This window comes from Monodelphis domestica, chromosome 5 (assembly GCF_027887165.1).
Source record: "Monodelphis domestica isolate mMonDom1 chromosome 5, mMonDom1.pri, whole genome shotgun sequence".
Taxonomy (NCBI): domain Eukaryota; kingdom Metazoa; phylum Chordata; class Mammalia; order Didelphimorphia; family Didelphidae; genus Monodelphis; species Monodelphis domestica.
Genome location: NC_077231.1, coordinates 4,052,036 through 4,073,269, shown reverse-complemented (window position 1 = coordinate 4,073,269; position 21,234 = coordinate 4,052,036). Strand labels below are relative to the sequence as shown.

At 53.9% G+C, this 21,234-nt stretch overlaps 1 protein-coding gene across 2 annotated transcripts in view; it reads left to right on the top strand.

The window, feature by feature from the left end:
• The first annotated feature begins 7,084 nt into the window (after positions 1–7,084).
• Positions 7,085–21,234, top strand: part of LOC100031988 (NADH-cytochrome b5 reductase 3) — a 29,373-nt gene continuing 15,223 nt past the window's right edge. The window contains exon 1 of one of the 2 annotated variants that reach the window (XM_056797477.1): positions 7,085–7,197. In XM_056797477.1, the coding sequence (XP_056653455.1) occupies positions 7,177–7,197 (21 nt within the window). In that variant the 5' untranslated portion in view covers positions 7,085–7,176. Of the gene's footprint in view, positions 7,198–10,509; positions 10,533–21,234 lie in introns of those variants that run through there. The other variant, XM_056797478.1, reaches the window with a different exon arrangement.

Here is a 21,234-nt window from a genome sequence, read left to right as displayed (position 1 = left end):
ATATAAGTCTCCAGGTTTTTCTTTGGAGAATCATCACCTAGCTCCGTGATTCTCTCAGAGATATTGTCCTCAGAGGCCCAAAGTTGTTACTCTGGCATTTAGTGCTGGGCTCTGTGTTGGTTGACCTGTCTCTTTCCTGATTAAAAAGTTGGTTTTTCTGATTACTTCAGTGGTTCTGTGCTTTTCCAAGTCAACACTTCCTTATCTCTTAAGAATGTTAACATGCTAATACATTGCTGGTGGAGTTGTGAATGGATCCAACCTTTCTGGAGGGCAATTTGGAACTATGCCCAAAGGGTGATAAAAGACTGTCTGACCTTTGATCCAGCCATAGCACTGCTGGGTTTGTACCCCAAAGAGATAATAAGGAAAAAGACTTTTACAAGAATATTCATAGCTGCACTCTTTGTGGTAGCCAAAAATTGGAATATAGGGGGATGCCCTTCAATTGGGAAATGGCTGAACAAATTGTGGTCTATGTTGGTGATGGAATCCTATTGTGCTCAAAGGAATGATGAACTGGAGGGATTCCATGTGAACTGGAACGACCTCCAGGAAGTGATGCAGAGCGAGAGGAGCAGAACCAGGAGAACATTGTACACAGAGATTGATACATTGTGGTACAATCGAATGTAATGGACTTCTCTACTAGCAGCAATGCAGTGACCCAGGACACTCCTGAGGGACTTAGGAGAAAGAAACTCTCCACATCCAGAGAAAGAACTATGGGAGTAGAAACCCAGAAGGAAAACAATGGCCTGATCACATGAGTCAATAGGGATTTGATTGGGAATGTAGACTCTAAACAATCACTCTATTGCAAATATTAATAATATGGAAGCAGTCTTGATCAGTAAAAAAAAAAAGAATGTTGACATGAGAGGTCATCTGGGTAGCTTAGTGGATGGAGAGCCAGGCCTAGAAATGAGAGATCCTGAGTTCAAATCTTGGCTCAGACACATCCTATCTTTGTGACCCTGGGCAAGTCACTTAATTCCCATTGCCTAGTCCTTACCACTCTTCTGCCTGGGAACCAATACAGAATATTGATTCTAAGACGGAAGTTAAGGGTTTAAAAAAAAAGAATTAACAGGACACTTTTCCTGTGCCTCATCTACCCTGACTAGACTCCATGTGATTAGATTGTAAGTTTAGGCCCAGGCAGGGGCTGGACAGAGGAGAGGGAGAGGAGCCTCACATTAGGAGTCCATAAAATGTCTGTTTTTGTGCCTAGGCATTGCATTTGCCATTTGGGCATCTGCCTTTCTCATGAGGAAAAGAATAAACTACTGCCTCTTTACTCTTATCTTTCTGACTCCGGGTTTTGTTTATTTAAGTGAGCGAGGCATTCATGCTGGTCATTTTTTCCCTCCTCCCTATGGTCTCCCCCCCTTAAGATGGTCAGCAATTTGATCGAAGTTATACTTGCATGATTACGCAAAACATTTCCACATTGGTCATATTGTGGAAGAAGATATGAAAAATGAAGAAAACAAAATGAAAAATCCACATTTGGATTTCATGAGTTCCCTCTCTGGAGGTGGAAAGCACTCTTTGTCATGAGTCCTATGGAATTGTCTTAGATCTTTGTGTGGCTGAGAATAGCTAAGTCATTCACAAGGGATCATCAGGCAGTATTCCTGTCACTGTGTACAATGTTCTGGTTCTGCTTATTTCACTTTGCATCAGTCCATGTAAACATTCTGAAGTTTTTATGAAATCCTCCTGCTCACCATTTCTTATAGAACAACGGTGTTCCATTAAGAGCATATACTACGGCTTGTTCAGCCGTCCCCCAACTGAAGGGCATCCCCTCAATTTCTGGCTCTTTGCCAGCAAAAAAGAGTTGCTATCAATTGTTAAAAGGAGTTTCTTTCTTTTTTTTCCTCTTCTGATGACTTCTTTATTCTTTGTCTTCTCGTCTTCATCTAGACAGCTAGGCAATGTATACATTATAAATATAATACAATATAACATATATATTGTACATAGAATACATCTAAACACAATGTATGTATGATGCAAATACATCTGTACACAATGTATGCATTGTACATATGATACATCTAAACATAATGTATAAGTATCTAAGTATATGTAAAGTAATAACAAAGCAATTTCTAGGGGGAAAGGAAACATTTAATCATTGCAGGTAGTTGAGGATGGAGAGAAGGAAAGAAATCAGGATAGACCTCCTATAGGAGATGGTATTTTAGCTGAGTTTTGCAGGAAGATAGAATTTCTATATGGTAGAGATGATGATTGAGACCATTCCAGGCATCTGGGAAAGCCTGTGCAAAGGTGTGCAATGTCAAAAGCAGAGGACAAACTGTGGGAGTAAAAACACCGAGGAAAAGCAACAGCTTGACTACAGGGGTTGAGGGGATATGACTGAGGAGAGACTCTAAATGAACACTCTAATGCAAATATCAACAACATGGAAATGGGTTCGAATCAAGGACACATGTGATACCCAGTGGAATTGCATGTCAGCTATGGGAGAGGTGGGGGGGGGGGGAGAGAAAATGAGCTTTGTCTCCAGTGAATAATGTTTAGAAATGCTCAAATAAAAAAAAAAGAGGGAAAAAAGAGAGCACCTTTGGGCTAGTATAAAAATTAAGTAGTTCACTCTGGGTTCAAAGCTGTGATTTTCACTGCACTGAACCACCTCTCTTTGGCTTTTAAAGCACTTCACAATCTGGTTATTGGCTCCTTTCCTCAGGCTTATTGCATATTATCCTCTTTCAGGAACTCCATGCTCCATTCAAACTGGCAAAAGGAGTTTCTTAATCTCTCCCTCTGTCTCTTTAAGAGGCAGAAAGGAGGCAGGAACAGAAACATTTCTATGTAAGAGTTAGCATAGAACTAAAGATTCTGTTACTTGGGAGACAAGTATCTTATACATGGAGTATCACTGAGAGTTTAAGGGCTCCTTTTCTCTGGCTTCCTAGAGAGCAGGAGTTTTGTGTTGGTCTCTCTCAGTCAAGAGGAACTGACAGTTGACTTCTGACAGTTTGGATTGAGAAAACTGACTTAAGGAGGTTGTAGGAGATTAAAGTTTATTGCTTAGCTTAGGCAAGTAGTTAGGGAATATATTTTCCAGATAGGAGTAGTGTAGTTAAGATAGGCCTGTTCTGGCAGGCAGAAGACCCTGCCCTCGAAGACAGTTAGATTTAGGGTTTTTTGGAAATTTTAGTTAGGAATGGGATTTTAGGTAGAGCTATAAGATATTATAGTAATATTCTCACTCTCCTCCTTCCTATTTCCTATCTGAACTTTTCTCCTTTTTTTCATATTTTGGGGACACAGGTCTGGTAGTGCTATTGCTCCGTCAAGGGTGTACACGAATTAAAAACCCTTTGGGGCTTTAAATTGCCCTCTAGAATGGCTGGATCAGCTCACAACTTCACCAGCCTTGCATTAGTGCCCCAATTTTGCCACATCCCCTCCAACATTGATTACTTTCCTTTACTGTCATATTGGTGTGAGATAACACTTTGGAGTTTGGAGAGATCTCTCTCTCTCTGCCTTGGTAATAAATTTCTCCTCTTACCATAGACCTGACTGGTAAGCCATTAAAATTTTTTTAAACACTTTAAGTTAATTTACTTATGGTATCACCCTTTATATCTAAATCACGCATCCATCTGGACCTTATCTTATGGTGTAAGATGCTGTTTTATACTTTGTTTCTGCCATATTACTTGCCATTTTCCCCAGCAGTGTTTGTCCAATAATGAGTTCTTGCCCCCAAAGCTTGGATCTTAATTGTTATGGTTATCTCCTCTTCTGTTTTGGGTACCTAATTGATTCCACGGATCCACCACCCTATTCTTTGAGAAGTTGTTAATTATTTCCACTGATTCTCTAGGATTCTCTACGTTCACCATCACATCATCTGCACAGAGTGAGAGTCGGTTCCTCATTGCCTAGTCTAATTCCTCCTATTTCTTTTTCTATTCTTATTGCTCCAGCTAGCATTTCTGATACGGTATTGATTAAGAGTCATGATGTTGGGGATTCCGGTTTCACCCTTGATCCTATTGGAAAGCCTTCCAGATTATCCCCAGTAGAGATAATGCTCGAGAATTGTTTTAGAGAGATTCAGGGTCAGCTCTGAAGGAGGAGGCCTCCCTCCAGTGGAGTGTCTCAGGGATCTGTGCCTAGCTCTGTGCTGTTTAATGTATTTGTCAGTCATTTGGATAAAGGCATAAATAGCGTGCCCATCTACACATGGCAGCAGACTGGGAGGGAGAGCTATTCCCACACAGTCAGGATCCAAAGAGATCTTGTGACTTTGGGTCACTGGACTGAAAAAGTAGTAGATGAGATACAGTGAGGGAGAAGTGCAAAGCCTTATGCTTGGGTTCTGCATGGGATGCTGGGAAAGGAATTCTCTGTGATCTTGGGCCTTGGTTTCCCCCTTTGTACATGTAGGCAGTTGGACGAGATGGCCTCTGAGGTTCCCCCACCTCCAGCCAGAGGAGCTTATAAACTTCCCAAATACAAGTCCAGAGGAGTCAAGTTTGGACCGAATTTTGTCTGAAGATCTTCTCTCCCAAGAGGTGGCGTATTCTACCATTCCCCGGATGGTGGCCTTGCATTGTGCCCAGGTGGGATCCAAGTGCCACCACAGCTGGGGGCTGCTCTCTTTCTGGGACCTCCTTGTTCCTTCCAGCCTGACCCAGGCTCCACGTGCCCTATGGCTGGCTTCCTCTTTCGCCGCCTTGGGGATGGCCGGCCCGCCTGCCTCCCTCTCTCCTTTGGTCTATTTCTTACCATCCTTAGGGGAAGCTGGGCCGGGCGGAGTAACCGTAGCAGGCCTGGAAGAAACCCAGGAAGAGTGGGGGCAGCTTGGAGACTGTGCCCAGCCCTGGGAGGGGAGGGGGGGAGTGGGGCAGGGGGCAGGGTACAGAACAGGATTAGGAGTCAGGGTACCCTTTGCTCTCTTTGGCCCTGGAAGGCAGAATTGGCAATATAGGTACACTAAGGGATGGAGGGGGAATTGTAGAGAGGTCGAGGCAGAAACCAGACCCCAGAAGGTAAAGCTTCCTAATGATTAGAGTGGTCCCAAAGTAGCATGGATTGCCTTGTAAGGTGGTGAGCTCCCCATCGAGTGGTGGCTGGAGGACTTCATATTGGGAATGTTATAGAAGGGATTCTTAGTCAAAAGCAACACCATCTTAGGAAAAAACAATGGATTTGGGGTCAGAGGACCTGAGTTCAAATCTTGGTTCTGTTATTTACTACTAGTATGGTTTGGGGGTCATCATTTCCCCCCTTCTGGCCTCGTGGAAGGAGAATCTCTCCGTCTGGGGAGTGAGTTCAGACAGCCTCTGACGGCCCTCTTAGGGCCAGACCAGGGATTCCTAATATTTGGGTGCCTTGGATTCTTTTGGCAACTCAGTGGAAGCCTCCAGACTCTTCCCAGAGCCATGCAGAGGTTGACTAGGGAAGCAAGTTGTCAAAACAAAGTTCCTGGAGGCTGTTTCTAATATTTGCTCAGCCCAGTGGGCTCTGCCTGGGTCACTGCACATCCTGGCACACACTTTCCTCCCCTGTAAAATTCGGGGGCTGCCTTGTCTTGGCTCCAGCCAGCGGCTTGGGGGGATTCCTGGCAGAGGCACTGGGGCAGGCTTCGAGGGTCCTAGAGGTCCCCGTCTGAAAACTGAGGCCCAAGGAGCTGACCAATGCAGACCATCAGGGTGCGTCTCCTCCCATGCTCGGGAAGACCCCCGGAGGCCCTCTGCCCCCTGCAGATGCTCTGGGGCCTCCTGGCCGCCTACGGCCTTCTGGGAACATCGTAGTCTCTCCGCTCTCAGGCACGGATGGCCATCAGAGGATGCCCGGCTGGGAGGGCCACTTCCCCAACTGGATGACAGGCAGGTTCCCAAGGGACCTCAGAGGGAGAGGCCAGCCTTGCCAGCGGGTAGCCTGGCCTGGGACTTCCAAAACGCAGCTGCTCTTCCCCAAAGGAAGTCAAAAGAGAGTTCTCAAAGGCAGAAAGAAATGACCAATGAAAAGTGCTCCAAATGGCAGCTGGGTGACTCAGTGGATGGAGAGCCAGGCCTAGGGACCAGAGCGGAGGTCCTGGGTTCAAATGTGGCCTCAGACGCTTCCTGGCTGGGTGACCCTGGGCAAGTCACTTAACCCCTATTGCCCAGCCCTTACTGCTCCTCTGCCTTGGATTCGAAGGCAGAAGTAAAGGTTTAAGAAAAGTGGTCAGAACTAGATTGAGGATAGAGGGAGAATGGGGTGATGGGTTCAAATCCTGCCTCTGCTACTCTTACCACCTGTGTGACCTCCCTGAGCCTCAGTTTCCATATGTAGGATGAAGGGCTTGGGCTAGAGGTCTTCTAAGTTTCCCCTGGCTCTGACTCTCAGACCCTACAGCCCCAGGCCCTGCTGCTGGGAGATACTGTGCCACTGTGATGGGAAGAGGCTCCGGGGGGCAACCTCCAGCCAGGGGATGGCTGATGACCTCAGCAGTGAGCCAATGCTTCCAAGCGGGGGAGTTGAGGGTTCTGGGCATCATCAGGACTAAGGAAGTGATGCACATTCAGCTCAATCCGGGGCACACTGAGCCAGAGAGCAGAAGCAGCTCCCTTGCCCTCAGGCCCAGCTCCAGGCCTCCTGATCTGTGAAATGGGCACAGCAGTGCTCATGGGCTTGTTGTTGCGCCCGATGGCCCACTACCCAGGCGGGAGAGCTGAGGCCCAGGCCGCTGGGAAGGCCGGCTTTCTTGGGAGCGGAACAGGCCTCCGGGCTGATGGGGGGCCAAGGGCCGGTCCAGGGTTGGCAGGTCCAATCTAGAGTTCCAGGCCGCAGGGAGGGCACAGCCTGGCCAGGCCCAGTGACGGCCCAAATGCGGACGGGAGGCCAGTACAAGACCCCGGCCCGCCTCCAGCCCTAGGAAGGGTGCGGGGCGGCCTGGGCTCCGGGCGCCTGGGAATCGCCGCCGGCTGCAGCCCCTCGCCATTATTCAGCTTACACGTGGGGGCGGGCCCTTGGGAGGGACCGCGGACCCCCGGGAAGCTCAGGCCCCCGTATTAAAGTTGGGGAGCGCCGGCCTCGGGGACCCGCCCCTTGGGGGCGGGGCCGGGGCGGGACGGGAGGGGCCGGCAGCCCTGGCGGCAGTGCGCGGCCGGGAGCGGTGGGGCACGGATCGGCGGCACCATGGGGAGCCAGCTGAGCACGGTAGGGGAGCCCCGGAGGTAGGGGCGGAGAGGCTTGGCTCCGTGCTGTGGCCCTGCCGGGGCCCTTCCGTGCTGCCAGCCCCGCCCAGGCACGCCAGGCTCCGCTGCGTGCCGGCCTGCTGGCCGGAGGTGGGGGCTGGGTGGGGGCGGCTCCGTCACGCCCAAGCTGGCTCCGAGGAAACTGAGTCCGGGAGAGGGGGAGGTAGCTTGTCCGAGAAGCCGGCTTCCCGGAGGCCTGCGAGGCAGCTTTGTGCGGCGGGCGAGCCTTGGCCGTGCCGCTCGGAGCCCGGGGACCGGGGGAGGGGATCCCCGGCTTCCGGAGGAGAGGCGGCCTCCTGGCACGGCTGGCCTCCGCCCCGGCGGCCGCTATTCTTAGCTGCCTGGCCCGGCCCGGCCCGGCCCGAGCGGCCTCTTGGACTGCTTCCTCTCGGGGCACCTATGCCGCCCTCCAGGGGGCCCCCGGAGGCCATCTTGCCCAACAGCCACCTTCCTCTCCGCGGGAGGAAACTGAGGCCCGGGGAGCCGATGCAGCCCGGAGCAGAGGCGGCTGGACTGTAAGCCCCTGCCTGCAGCCCCCCTGCTGCAGCATTGCCTGCTTCCGGGCAGCTAGGCAGGGGCCCTGCGCGAGCCAGCCAAGGCCGCTGGCCTCAGTTTCTTCTTCTGTAAAATGAGCCCGAGATGGACTTGACAGAGCCCAGAGAATCCAGCCGGCTCAGGTGCCTGCCTCAGTTGCTCTCCACAGGGAGGCGGGGCTGAGCGCCGGGCGTGGTGCCTGGAGACTCTGCCTCAACTTCAGGCTCGGTGACTTTCCCTCTGGATCTGGCCCTTCTTGGGGGGAGTGCGGGAGGCCTCCCAGCAGAGCCCCTCTGCCCTGCCCCCATTTCCCCTGGAAATCTGAGAAATGGGGACAATAACAAAGCGGCCCTTTCTGACTGTTTCCTGTTCTGCCTCTTCTCACATTGCACGCCCGGCATCACCTTCCTCCCCTGGCATCCATCCCTCGTGGCTCAGCCATCCCGGAGGGCTTTCCTCAGTTTACAGTCTCAGGTTCCCAGGGTCCATGGGTTATGCCCGGGTCTCTACTTGGCTCCCTCTCAGGCCTGGGCAGGCCCCACTTCCTCCCGCAGATGCAAAGGAACTTCTCAGGTCTTTGGAGTCCCCCTTCTTCCCCTCGTCAGCTGCTGTTTTCATTGAGGGCCACTTGCTGCAGGGGGGTCTCTGGGGGAGACACAGCCCCCTGGGGTCCACTAGCCCCTTCCCCGGCAATGAGCTTCCCTTCTCTTCTGCCTCAGCGTCAGAACTGTGTTGGTTCCTAGGCAGGAGAGCTAAAAGGCTAGGCAGATGGGGGCCAAGTGACTTGCCCAAGGTCACCCAGCTAGGACGTATCTGAGGCCAAATTGGAACCCAGGACCTGGCTCTCGATCCCCTGCGCCACCCAGCTTCCCCCTGGTGGCGTGCTTTAAAATGTTGTAGGTTGGCCGTCTGTGATTACGTATTGGGTGAGCTGTCCTCGGTCTGGACAGTACCCGGACCTGCGGCATCTGCCCATGCCCAGGCCCCCCCTGCGGACCTAAAAGCCGATTCTTCCTGGGAGCAGGCGCTGGACTTGCTCTCCAAAGGCCTCTTCCAGCAGTTGGCCCAGGAACTGGCTTCCAAAGGAGAACCGGAGCACCTTAGGGCGGAGATCTTTGCCAGCCAGGCGTCGGGGAAGGTGTCGTTGGTTGGGACCAACAGTTATTTTTTTAGCCCCCCTCCCCGTGCTCTACCTTGAAGTGATGTGTGACCCTAGGCCAGTCACTTCCTTGCCTGGGCCTCAGTTTCCCCTCTGTGCTACGAGGAGGTGGTATGTGTAGACCTCCTTTCTGGGCTTCATTTTTTCTTGGAGTCTCCAGGGCTAGACTAGATGACTCAGCGCCCGGGTCTGGGGGAGAGCCAAGGAGGGGCCCTGGGAAGGGCTTGGGTGTGCCCAGCTTTTGTTTGTGCTGAAACCACCCCTGCTGGGATGCCCAGGCCTGGGGGGGGGGGGGAGATGGAGGCCCCTCTGGTTGCCTGGAGCCGCCCTGCCCTCCCAAAGTCCGCCAGACACAAAGCCCTTTGAAACTGCTCTGGGAACCCTCGGTGTGGCCCCTTCCTGCCTAGGCAGGGAGATCCTCCATGGAGGGAGAGCAGGGAGGGCCCTTCCCATTTTACAGAGGGGAACACTGAGGCCATCACCCAACAAGCATTTGGGGAAGCCCCTCCTGCACATGGGCCAGGCCCCGGGCTAGTGCCTCCAGCCCCCTCCCTGCCCCATTTTCTCTCTCCCTTGAAAGAAAGCCTGGAGCTTCCATTTTAGAACCCTTCCTGGCCATTGGCTCCAGAGTAGAAGAGTGGCTGGGTCTAGGCCCGGGGGTTAAGAGACTTGCCCAGGGTCACCCTGCCAGGAAGCGTCTGAGGCGGCAGGGGAACCCAGGATTGCCTGGCTCTGTCCCCTGAGCCCTTTCCTGTTCCTCTTTTGTTTCAAACCCTTCCCTTCCATCTTAGAATGAACCCTGTGTATCAGTTCCCAGGCGGTGGGGGCCAAGTGACTTACCCAGGGTCACACAGCTCCCTTTCCTCCAGTCAGTGCGCCTTGCGGGCAAGCCCTCCCTTCTGGGCTTGGTGGTTTCCTAGCTGTATCTGCAGGCACAGCTTAGAGTCACAAAGTATTCCCTGCCAGGAGGCGATTAGACCAGCTCATACTGTGTATCCTCGCAGGCTCCTTTCTGGTTACTTAGTGTCCTTGGCAGGCTCAGGGTCCTCTGTGAAATGGGAGGAGGAAGTCAGCCCTGGGGTGGTGCCTCAGTTTCCCCATCTCTGTGCCTCAGTTTCCCCATCTCTGAGGCGGGAGGCATACTAGTACCTCTTTCCCCCGTGGGTGTGGAGCTCGAATGAGAGGTACCTCTCAATTCCCCATCCAGAACGGAAGGGCCACATCCTCCAACTTCTTCCCCTTCCAGAGGATGATCCCGAGGCCAGAGAGGACCCTAGATCTAGAAGTTATCTTGTCCAACTTCCTCATGGACTAGAGGAAGCTGAAGCAAAGGGGGAACATGGGGAGGAGTGAAGGGACTTGGGAGGGCAGGCCAGGCCTTTCCTGGCACTTGCTTCTCCCCCGGCGCCCCCCTTTTCTCCCACCTTTGAGAAAGCTGGCAGTGGCTCCAGGCAGGGCAGGGGCTCGGGGTGTGTCCTGCGAGGCTGCCTTTGCCCTTATCAGGCCTGGTGCAGCCCTGAAGCCCAGGAGGGACCTGGGGCAGCCCCGGCTCGCCGCTGCTCATTCGAGGCCCCACCGACAAAGCTGCCGGGCCCACCTTGCCAGTAAGTCGGGGCCTGGAGGCGCCCAGGGCCACGGCTTGTGCTGAGGTAGGAGCCCTGGGAAAGCTCCCTCCGCCAGACTTTCCCAGGGCTCCCTGGCTTTGCTGGCTCAGCTCGGGGCCTGGATCGGGAGTCGGGCGGACGCTGCTCAGTCTGTCTGAGGGTGGGAAGTGGGTGGTGCCTGGCGCAAAAACTTGGGGCAGAGAATGTCAGGGCTGGGGGGGCCTGAGAACAGGGGTGCCAGAGCTGGGGGGGCCTGAGAACAGGGGTGCCAGAGCTGGGGGGGCCTGAGAACAGGGGTGCCAGAGCTGGGGGGGCCTGAGAACAGGGGGCACCAGAGCTGGGGGAGCTTAGAACAGGGGGTGCCAGAGCTGGGGGGGCCTGAGAACAGGGGGCACCAGAGCTGGGGGAGCTTAGAACAGGGGGTGCCAGAGCTGGGGGGAGCTTAGAACAGGGGTGCCAGAGCTGGGGGGAGCTTAGAAAAGGGGTGCCAGAGCTGGGGGGGCCTGAGAACAGGGGGCACCAGAGCTGGGGGGGCCTGAGAACAGGGGCGCCAGAGCTGGGGGGGCCTGAGAACAGAGGTGCCAGAGCTGGGGGGGCCTGAGAACAGGGGCGCCAGAGCTGGGGGGGCCTGAGAACAGGGGGCACCAGAGCTGGGGGAGCTTAGAACAGGGGGTGCCAGAGCTGGGGGGGCCTGAGAACAGGGGCGCCAGAGCTGGGGGGGCCTGAGAACAGGGGCGCCAGAGTTGGGGGGGCCTGAGAACAGGGGTGCCAGAGCTGGGGGGGCCTGAGAACAGGGGTGCCAGAGCTGGGGGGGCCTGAGAACAGGGGTGCCAGAGCTGGGGGGGCCTGAGAACAGGGGTGCCAGAGCTGGGGGGGCCTGAGAACAGGGGGCACCAGAGCTGGGGGAGCTTAGAACAGGGGGTGCCAGAGCTGGGGGGGCCTGAGAACAGGGGGCACCAGAGCTGGGGGAGCTTAGAACAGGGGGTGCCAGAGCTGGGGGGAGCTTAGAACAGGGGTGCCAGAGCTGGGGGGAGCTTAGAAAAGGGGTGCCAGAGCTGGGGGGGCCTGAGAACAGGGGGCACCAGAGCTGGGGGGGCCTGAGAACAGGGGCGCCAGAGCTGGGGGGGCCTGAGAACAGAGGTGCCAGAGCTGGGGGGGCCTGAGAACAGGGGCGCCAGAGCTGGGGGGGCCTGAGAACAGGGGGCACCAGAGCTGGGGGAGCTTAGAACAGGGGGTGCCAGAGCTGGGGGGGCCTGAGAACAGGGGCGCCAGAGCTGGGGGGGCCTGAGAACAGGGGCGCCAGAGTTGGGGGGGCCTGAGAACAGGGGTGCCAGAGCTGGGGGGGCCTGAGAACAGGGGTGCCAGAGCTGGGGGGGCCTGAGAACAGGGGTGCCAGAGCTGGGGGGGCCTGAGAACAGGGGTGCCAGAGCTGGGGGGGCCTGAGAACAGGGGGCACCAGAGCTGGGGGAGCTTAGAACAGGGGGTGCCAGAGCTGGGGGGGCCTGAGAACAGGGGGCACCAGAGCTGGGGGAGCTTAGAACAGGGGGTGCCAGAGCTGGGGGGAGCTTAGAACAGGGGTGCCAGAGCTGGGGGGAGCTTAGAAAAGGGGTGCCAGAGCTGGGGGGGCCTGAGAACAGGGGGCACCAGAGCTGGGGGGGCCTGAGAACAGGGGCGCCAGAGCTGGGGGGGCCTGAGAACAGAGGCGCCAGAGCTGGGGGGGCCTGAGAACAGGGGCGCCAGAGCTGGGGGGGCCTGAGAACAGGGGGCACCAGAGCTGGGGGAGCTTAGAACAGGGGGTGCCAGAGCTGGGGGGGCCTGAGAACAGGGGCGCCAGAGCTGGGGGGGCCTGAGAACAGGGGGCACCAGAGCTGGGGGAGCTTAGAACAGGGGGTGCCAGAGCTGGGGGGGCCTGAGAACAGGGGCGCCAGAGTTGGGGGGGCCTGAGAACAGGGGCGCCAGAGCTGGGGGGAGCTTAGAACAGGGGCGCCAGAGCTGGGGGGGCCTGAGAACAGGGGCGCCAGAGCTGGGGGGGCCTGAGAACAGGGGGCACCAGAGCTGGGGGAGCTTAGAACAGGGGGTGCCAGAGCTGGGGGGGCCTGAGAACAGGGGCGCCAGAGCTGGGGGGGCCTGAGAACAGGGGCGCCAGAGTTGGGGGGGCCTGAGAACAGGGGCGCCAGAGCTGGGGGGAGCTTAGAACAGGGGCGCCAGAGCTGGGGGGCTTAGAATGAGGAGCATCTAATCATTCTTTTGTAGAAGAGAAAATTGAAAGAAATGGAAGGGAGGGAACTTGCCCAGGTTCATGAGTGGCAGAATTGGGCCTGAACCCCAGATTTAGTTTGGGCTTTTTCATCCCAGGCAGCTTTGGGGAGGAGGGTCGTGGGTGTTCGGGGTTCCAGCCTCTGCTCCTCGGGCCTGTTCCTTCCTTCTGGAGCCCCTGGCTTCCTCCCTGCTCCCCTTGCAAGACCTGGGCCCAGAGGCCGACTGAGGCACGAGCAGGTGAGCGGTTCCCCCCTCCCCCTGCCCAGGGCACAGCCTCAGTCCCCTAGGCTGGCAGGACGGGGCCTGGCACCGAGCCAGGGATGGCATTCAGCGGGCTGGAGGGTGAGTCACTGCAGCTCCCACCCTCTGGGCTTCCTAGTTTTGAAGCACGTCCTGGGGGGGGGCCAAGCCCGGGCACCCCTCGTTCGGCCCCGGCCATGTTCCCCAGGAGGCGCTTCGTCTGGGATCTCTCTGGGGAGGGACTGAGAAGGGGTGTCGCATCTGCGGTTTACAGACGGTCACACTGAGGCCCTGGAGGACGGAAGCCCTTGGAGGGCACGGACGGCATGGAGTGCTTCTCTGGTGTTCGTTGGGGACCGTCCGAGATTCCCGCCATAAGTGGCTGCTTGGGGGGCGCTAGGGATGGGAACCCGGGGAGAGGCCCCGAGTTCCAATTCCGCCCCCACCACAGCTCCGAGGTGGCCGTCTAGTCCTCCCTCCTCCATGGGACCATAAAGGTGACCCCCAGGCACCCTTGCTCGGCTCTGGGACGTCTGCTGGGCCAGCTTTCTCGCCAGAGGAAGGTGGGGGGGGCGGGGGGGGCACTGAAGCCCTCCCCTGCCAGCTGTGTGTTTGGGGCCTCGGGTGGAGCCTGGATCGGAGTTCTGGGCGAGAACGCGGAGCGGAGACCGAAACGTTGTCCGGTGGGACGGGAAGAAGAAACGATTTCAAAGCTGTGAAGTCAAAACCAGAAAAGAAGCCTTGGGCTGGCAGGCCCCGGGCGGCCCCAAGTCAAGGAGGCCGGCCGCAGGCCGGGAGGGACCCACCAAATGGATCGGGGTGCGGGGAGGCCCCCCACGAGAGCCTAGTTTCCAGGTCCACCGGAGGCTCTGAACCCCGGCCCCTCCGCATCCAGACGAGGAAACTGAGTCTCAAGGAGTTAGGCAGCTGCCCCAGGGCCCAGGCTCCCCAGGGACTGTCGCCCCGGCCCCAGTGGCCTCGAGCCTTCCCTTTGGGGTCTGGACCAGTCGCTGGATACGGGCAGGGCCGTCCCAGACGCCCTTCCGGTCTGTCCTCCTCATTTTCGGGATGAGGGAAGGCGGGAGCCTCACGAAGCGGAAGGGGCAGCTCCGGAGTCGATGATTTGAACCCAGAGCTCAAAGATGGCCCGTGTGCAGTAGGAGAATGAAGTCTGCGTTTGAAGCTCCAGGATCTCCTCCCTCTACCGCCCTGCCGTGAGCCTGGAGGGGCCCCTGGCCACATGCGCCATCAGCTAGGACCCCGGCGTTCCTCCCCCCAACTCCATAAGGGCCTGCCTGTTTGGGGAGCTGCCTTTCGGGATGGAGAGCCAGGGCAGCTCAGGGGCCTCAGGGCGCCTCGTCTCTGCCAGGGAGGATGCGATCCTGCCTCTTCTCTTCCACGCCTTGATGCACCGGTGCGCGCCACCTGGGTGCCAATCTAGCTTCCATTGCTTGTTGCCTTGGTCCAGTCACTTCGCCAGTCTCTGCCTGCATTTCTTCCACTGCGACATGGGGGCAAAACAGCACCCACCTCAGAGGTTGTTGTGAGGACCTGCTGAGACTATATCTAATAGCACTTGGCGCATAGTAGGTCTTTTAATAAATGCTTGTTGCCTTCCTCCTGCACCCCCATCCTTGTCATGATGCTGTTCCGGAGGAGGACGGCCTCCGTTTGTGCTTCTGGAAAAGGAGGAGCGGGACGAGCTTGCCTCTCCAGGGCTCAGAGCTGTGGCCCCTTCTGGACAAGGCACTGTCCCTCTCTGGCCCCAGATGCCTGTTCTGGGTCTGTGTTAGCTCCTAATAGAGCACCAGGGACTAGAGCTCCTTTCTCCCTCTGTGCCTCAGTTTCCATACCAGGGACTGGAGAAGAGAAGACGGAAGGGCTCCAGCTCCAAGCTTTGCGGAATGAGGAGGCCCATGGAGGCTCCCTCCTGAGAATGGGCGCTGCCCAAAAGCGGGATGGACCCCCCCCCCCCCCGAGGTCCCGGGCTCCCTCCCACTGCAGTAGCTAGCGCAGAGACCAGACAGTGCGTTTTCAGACGACAGGTTGACCGGCCACGGAGGGGATTGTGAAGAGTTTGTCAGGCGGGACCAGAGAATCAGGTGTCAGAGCATCCGGGAGGCAGGTTAACCTCAGAAGGAAAAAAAGCAGAGTACTAGATCTAGTCAGGGAGACCCGTGTTCAAATCCAGCCTCAGACGCTCCGAACTGCGATCCCGGGCAAGGCGCTTCGGCTCTGTTTGCCTCGGTTTCCTCACCCGTACGCCCCCCTCCCAGGGTCTTGTTACGGTGAGATAACATTAGTAAAGCCCTGGGAGGGGTCAGAAATCTATTCACAGCACTGTCCCAAGGCAGAGTGGGCGGAAGGAGAGCCAGGGAGCTCCCTGACCTAGATCACGAGGGGATGACGGAGAAGCTGTTGGAGACCAGGCAGCCCCTGTGCCAAGCAAGAGCTCGGGCTAGCGGGGCCCCAGGCAGCCCCCCAGCGCTCTGACGTCCGATTGGAAAGCCCCAAACGCTCCCTTTCGGATCGGATCGGATCGGATCGGTGTCGCCAGCACTTGTGAGCAGCTGCGCAGTGGGCTTGGCTCTCAGAAAGCCAAGAGAAGGCGGGAAGCTTATTTTCCCTTTAGTTACCTGTAAAATGGGCAGATTAGATAGACGAGGCCTCGCCGAGTGTGTAAATCTGTTGGTGGATTTTCTCTTTTTCCTCCCTGGAGGTAAACGGGGCAGGATCTCTTTAAGCCCGCTGCTTGTGGAAGCTTCGTTGGCTGTTTTACCCTTTCCCCTCCATTGTTCCCCCGTCAGCCCTCTCTTCTGTTTTGACTCTATTTCTTATTAGCGTGCCAAGCCCACTGCCATGGGCGGGCAAGCACACCCTTCTGAAACCCAAACCCCAAGCCCACCGATGGGCAGGTGGCGCGCCCTTCAGGCTTGCCCCAGGTCAGCGCATTTCAGAGCGTAACGTCAGAAGCAAAGAGCTTTCACCTCTGGTCCAGTGAGTGCGGTCAGCCGATTCTGCTGTCCTCCCCGAGGACACTCTTGGGACTTTTTAGTCACTTTTCAGTGGATTGAATTGTGACCTTACAGGGTTCTTTTTGTTTGTTTTTTTAACTCTTCCTTCCTTTCCATCTTAGAGTCAATACTGTCTATTGATTCCTAGGCAGAAGAGCAGTAAGGGCCAGGCAGTGGGAGTTAAGTGACTTGCTCAGGGTCATGTAGCAAAAAAGTGTCTGAAGCCAGATTGGAACCCAGAACCTTCCATCTCTAGGCCCAAGGTTGTTTTAATAGACACATATCTTATTAAAGACTTGAATCTTGTTTTCATGTGATCGATCATTTGTAATTCCTCTTTTGAAGACTGTTAACATCCCTTGCTCTCCTATGGGATTGATTGTCGGTGTTATATATTTGAGCCAATTCCGTGTCAATGGTGGCTATCAGACTCTTAACCCTGATATTCGATGCCACCTTCTTTCCCATCCAACTTTCTCATACGGTTCTGTTTTCGCCGACTTTCTTTGTACAGAATCTCGCTCAAGGTTTATGTGGTTAAAGTTGCCTTTTTTGTGGTCTGCTCTGTTCCTCGCTTGTTTAAGAGTTTCCTCCAGTCTCCGTTGAGAAGGGTCCTTGGTCTTCTTATGGTATGACCCTCTATGTTTGACTTGGGAATCCAATTTGGCTTTCGTTGTGCTGGCTGGTATTTGGTGCAAGAAGTTGATCTAAACCTCATTTTATGCCAAGTTTCACAGTTCTTGTCAATTCCTCTGGTGACTTGTATCCTTGGGTTCCTCAGGCCCTGGACAGGAGGTTTGAAAGCCTTTGATTTCTTACTTAGTTGGTCTGTTCCCCAAAGTTGCCTCCATAGATCTAGCCAAAGTTGGTTTTGAACCCAAAGTCCAGGATTTGGGTGATTATAGCATCACAATCAAGATGAAGACCGGTTAATGTTTTTGTTTGTCCTTTTTCTGAGCATTTCCCTTGAGACTCACCCATTTAATGGATTGATGAGGCTCAGAGTAGGCAGGTGCCTCACCCAAGGTCACATAGCTAATAGGGGGCAGATCCAGGATTCGGATCCTGTTCTTTCCAAGTATAGTATTCTTTCTGCAATTCCAAGAGATATTTACTCTGCAAGGGGGTCTGTAGGCATTATGAAGCCAGAGAGATTTCCCCTCTAGGGTGTTAGATGTGGGACTGTATTTCCAATGGTTCTGTGAGCTTATGGATAAGGGTAATCCCTTCATTGGTACAGGTAACAGCCCATCCATGCTCTCTCTTCCTTTCTAGTTTGTCTCCATGTCTCCTCATAAATCCTCTGTGTGTGACTTACCCAGTGCATGGGAGACCTTCCTCTGGGTCTTCCCTGTGGACCAGTGTAGCCCTCCATTGGGCCCCCTTCCTGCTCTTCTCATCCTAAATTTCCTGAGTAGTCTACCCCATATTCTGCTTCTCAGATCCAGGTCATTAGTAGGACTCTTTAAAAATGGGACTATACCATCAGGAAATCTAGCTTACTTTCCAGACAATGTACATCCTGGGGAAGCACATGTCAGGGGTAAAATTTATGGTTGGACTGAATATTTGAGAGTTGGTGGCCAGGGATTTAATTACTTAAATCCCAATGAATTACTCAAGTCAGAATGGCTTTTATGGTAGTTTACTTACAATAGAGGGAAGAAATTAAGGAGGGGGGAAGGAGAGAGAGAGAGAGTGAGCTAGCTAGCTGCTCTGGCCTAGTCTAAACCAGGCAGGAATTCAGAGGCCACAGCAAGGAGGGGGGGTTGGGGGGAGAGGGATTAAATTTAATACGAGGCCTAAGGTGAGGGGCCTCTCCAGAGGCTGGTGCCTCCAGAAAAAGCCAGGGAAAGGGAGTCAGCCTTTTCACTCACCCAAGGGGAAGCAATCAGATCTTAAGGCCAAGCTCCTCCACGGTCAAGTTCCAAGGTACAGACTTCACAGGAAGTGACCACGAAATTTTATTTTTTTAATTTTTAATTTTTTTTTCAATTTCAAACATTGTTCCTTGGTTACTAAAATCATTTTCTATTTCTCCTTCTCCACCACCACCACCACCCCTCCCATAGCTGATGCCCAGTTTCACTGGGTATCGCATGGGTTCTTGATCAGAACCCCTTTCCGTGTTGTTGGTGTTTGCATTAGGATGTTCATTTAGAGTTCATTTAGAGTCTACATCCCCAGCCATATCCCTTCGACCCATGTCATTAAACACTTGTTTTTCTTTAGTGTTTTTACTCCCACAGTTTTTCCTCTGGATGTAGATAGTGTTTTTTCTCCTGTAACCCTCTGAGTTATTCAGGATCACTGCATTACCACCAATGGGGGAGTCCATTACATTTGATTGTGCCACAGTGTATCAGTCTCTGTGTACAATGTTCTCCTGGCTCTGCTCCTCTCGCTCTGCATCACTTCCTAGAGGTTGTTCCAGTCTCCATGGAACTCCTCCACTTTATTGTTCCTTTTAGCACAATAGTATTCCATCACCAACATATACCACAGTTTGTTCAGCCATTCCCCAATTGAAGGGCAGCCCCTCATTTTCCAATTTTTGGCCCCCACAAAGAGTGCAGCTATGAATGTTCTTGTACAGGTCTTTTTCCTTATTATCTCTTTGGGGTACAAACCCAGCAGTGCTATGGCTATGTCTGCTATGGCAGACAGTCTTTTAGCACCCTTTGGGAATAGTTCCAGATTGCCCTCCAGAATGGTTGGATCCATTCACAACTCCACCAGCAATGCATTAATATCCTAATTTTGCCACATCCCCTCCAGCATTCATTGCTTTCCTTTGCTGTCATGTTAGCCAATCTGCTAGGTGTGAGGGGATACCTCAGAGTTGTTTTGATTTGCATCTCTCTGATTATAAGAGATTTAGAGCACTTTTTCATGTGCTTATTAATAGTTTTGATTTCTTTATCTGAAAATTGCCTATCCATGTCCCTTGCCCATTTATCAATCGGGGAATGGCTTGACTTTGCACAATTGATTTAGCTCTTTGTAAATTTGAGTAATTAAACCTTTGTCAGAGGTTTTTATGAAGATTGTTTCCCAGTTTGTTGCTTCCCTTCTCATTTTGGTTGCATTGGTTTTGTTTGTACAAAACCTTTTTAATTTGATGTAGTCAAAATTATTTATTTTACATTTTGTGACTCTTTCTAGCTCTTGCTTGGTTTTAAAGTCTTTCCTTTCAGACAGGTCTGACATGTAAACTATTCTGTGTTCTCCTAATTTGCTTATAGTTTCCTTCTTTATGTTCAAGTCATTCACCCATTTTGAATTTATCTTGGTGTGGGGTGTGAGGTGTTGATCCAAACCGAATCTCTCCCACACAGTTCTTCGCATCACTTCCTGTGTCTTACATGTACCAATGTGGGCTTAAACTTGACTTTGGCAAACCCAGGAGGCAGTCGATTGTTTCTGGTTTGTCACTTGCTAGCACATGTCGGTCATAGACCATCCTCCCCCACACTTAATCCTTAAGTGGGGTGTCTACATTCCTGGTGGCTAAAATTCTAAAGAATAAGTAGGGTGGAGTGAATCACAGTTTCACACAGGGGTGCTGAGAGGGAGGAGAAGGATTCTTTCTCTCTAGCTTCATTTCTCTGCCTTAGACCGAGGACAGACAGTGAGTGGCATTTAATTCTTTCTTTAACTTGGGGTCCTCTTTCCTATTATCCAGTAGTTGAGGCAGGAAGACCTGAGTTCAAATCCAGCCCTAGATTAGTGGCAATGGGAGCCTGTTTTATCATCTGCCTCTGTAAAATGGGGGTAATAACAACTCGGGGTTGTGAGGATCAAAGGAGGTGGTATTTGGGAGCTCTTCTGATATTACTATTCTGTCCTAACCTGTAGTCCAACACTAACTAGCCTTGGGGTTCTGGAGGGGTAGAGCCTTGTTTCCCCCTAGACTAAATGGTCTCATGGCCTCATGGGTTTCATTTAAAGTTTTTGTGGTTGACTCATTCCTTGGAACTCTTTTCCCAGCCTTTCCCTTGCCCCAGTGCTAGGGTCCCTCTGGGGCCTCCCCTTCCATCTCATCTGTTTCTCCATAGCTTCAGGGCTGTCCCGATTTGTTCCACTTGGAAGGACTCCATTAGATGGGGCTCTCCTCGAGGACCTCTTGGTATCCCCAGAGCTTAGCAGATATTGGCCGAATGAGTGATGGTCCCTCGGAAAAGCAGAGTGGGCATCATTGGAGGTCTGCTGGCTGGCAAAGGACGGGGAGGACCCTCTGGAGCTGTTGAGGAGGGATGGCTGGGATCTCTGCTCAGAACCTGGATGCAGTGGCCACCGAGCTCCGTGGGGCCTCTGCAGTGAATGTTCTGGGTGCCTGGTCGGGTGTCCAGGAACCTGTGGTCACAGAGGCTGGCCTTCTGGCCTTTCTTATAACAGGGGCATTAGCTCTGTTTGCAAAGCGCTTTCCTGATTTTATCTCATTTGATTCTGTCAATTCCCCCGGGATTCATCATTTCCATTTTATAGCTGAGGAAAGTGAGGCTGAGCTTAAATGATTTGCCCAGGGTCACACAGCCAAGTGAAAGTGAGTAGGATTTGAACTCAGGTCTTCCTGACTCTGCTTGCTCACCTAGCATTTTATTAGTTGGTCTTTGGTTATTGAGTTTGGGGTCCCATTACTGCTGAGATGATGGAGGAAAGGAGAAATCGGCTGCCCTGCAGAAGCTTCTGAAGACTGGGCTTACCTCCTCTGCTGGGCCCGTGCTCTGACTTGCTTGGTGGCTGTTCTACAGCTGCCTGGGAGCTTGGACACTAAATCCCAAAATAGCTCCAGACCTGCTCCCGGGGCCTTACTGGAAGCGGGAGCCCTCGGGAGCCCTCGGGAGCCCTCTGCCACTTTTTTGTAGGCCTTCCACCCCCCTCCCCTAGGCAGAAACATTGCAAAGCTCTTTTTGGAGGAGTTTTCTCTTTCCCTGGAGAATTTCTCTTTTCTTCCTCCCTCCCTCTCTCTCTCTGCCTCTCTCTCCGTCTCTCTCCCCCCCACTCCTTTTCCCCCTTTCTCCCTCTCTGGCTCACTGTCCCTCTGTCTCTGTCTTTCACCTCTGTCTGTCTCCCCCTCTCTCTGGGTCTCTCTCTGTCTCTGTCTCTCTCTGTCTCTCTCTCTCTGTCTGTCTCCTCTGTGTGTGTGTGTGTCTCTCTCTCTCTGTGTCTCTCTCTGTCTCTCCCTC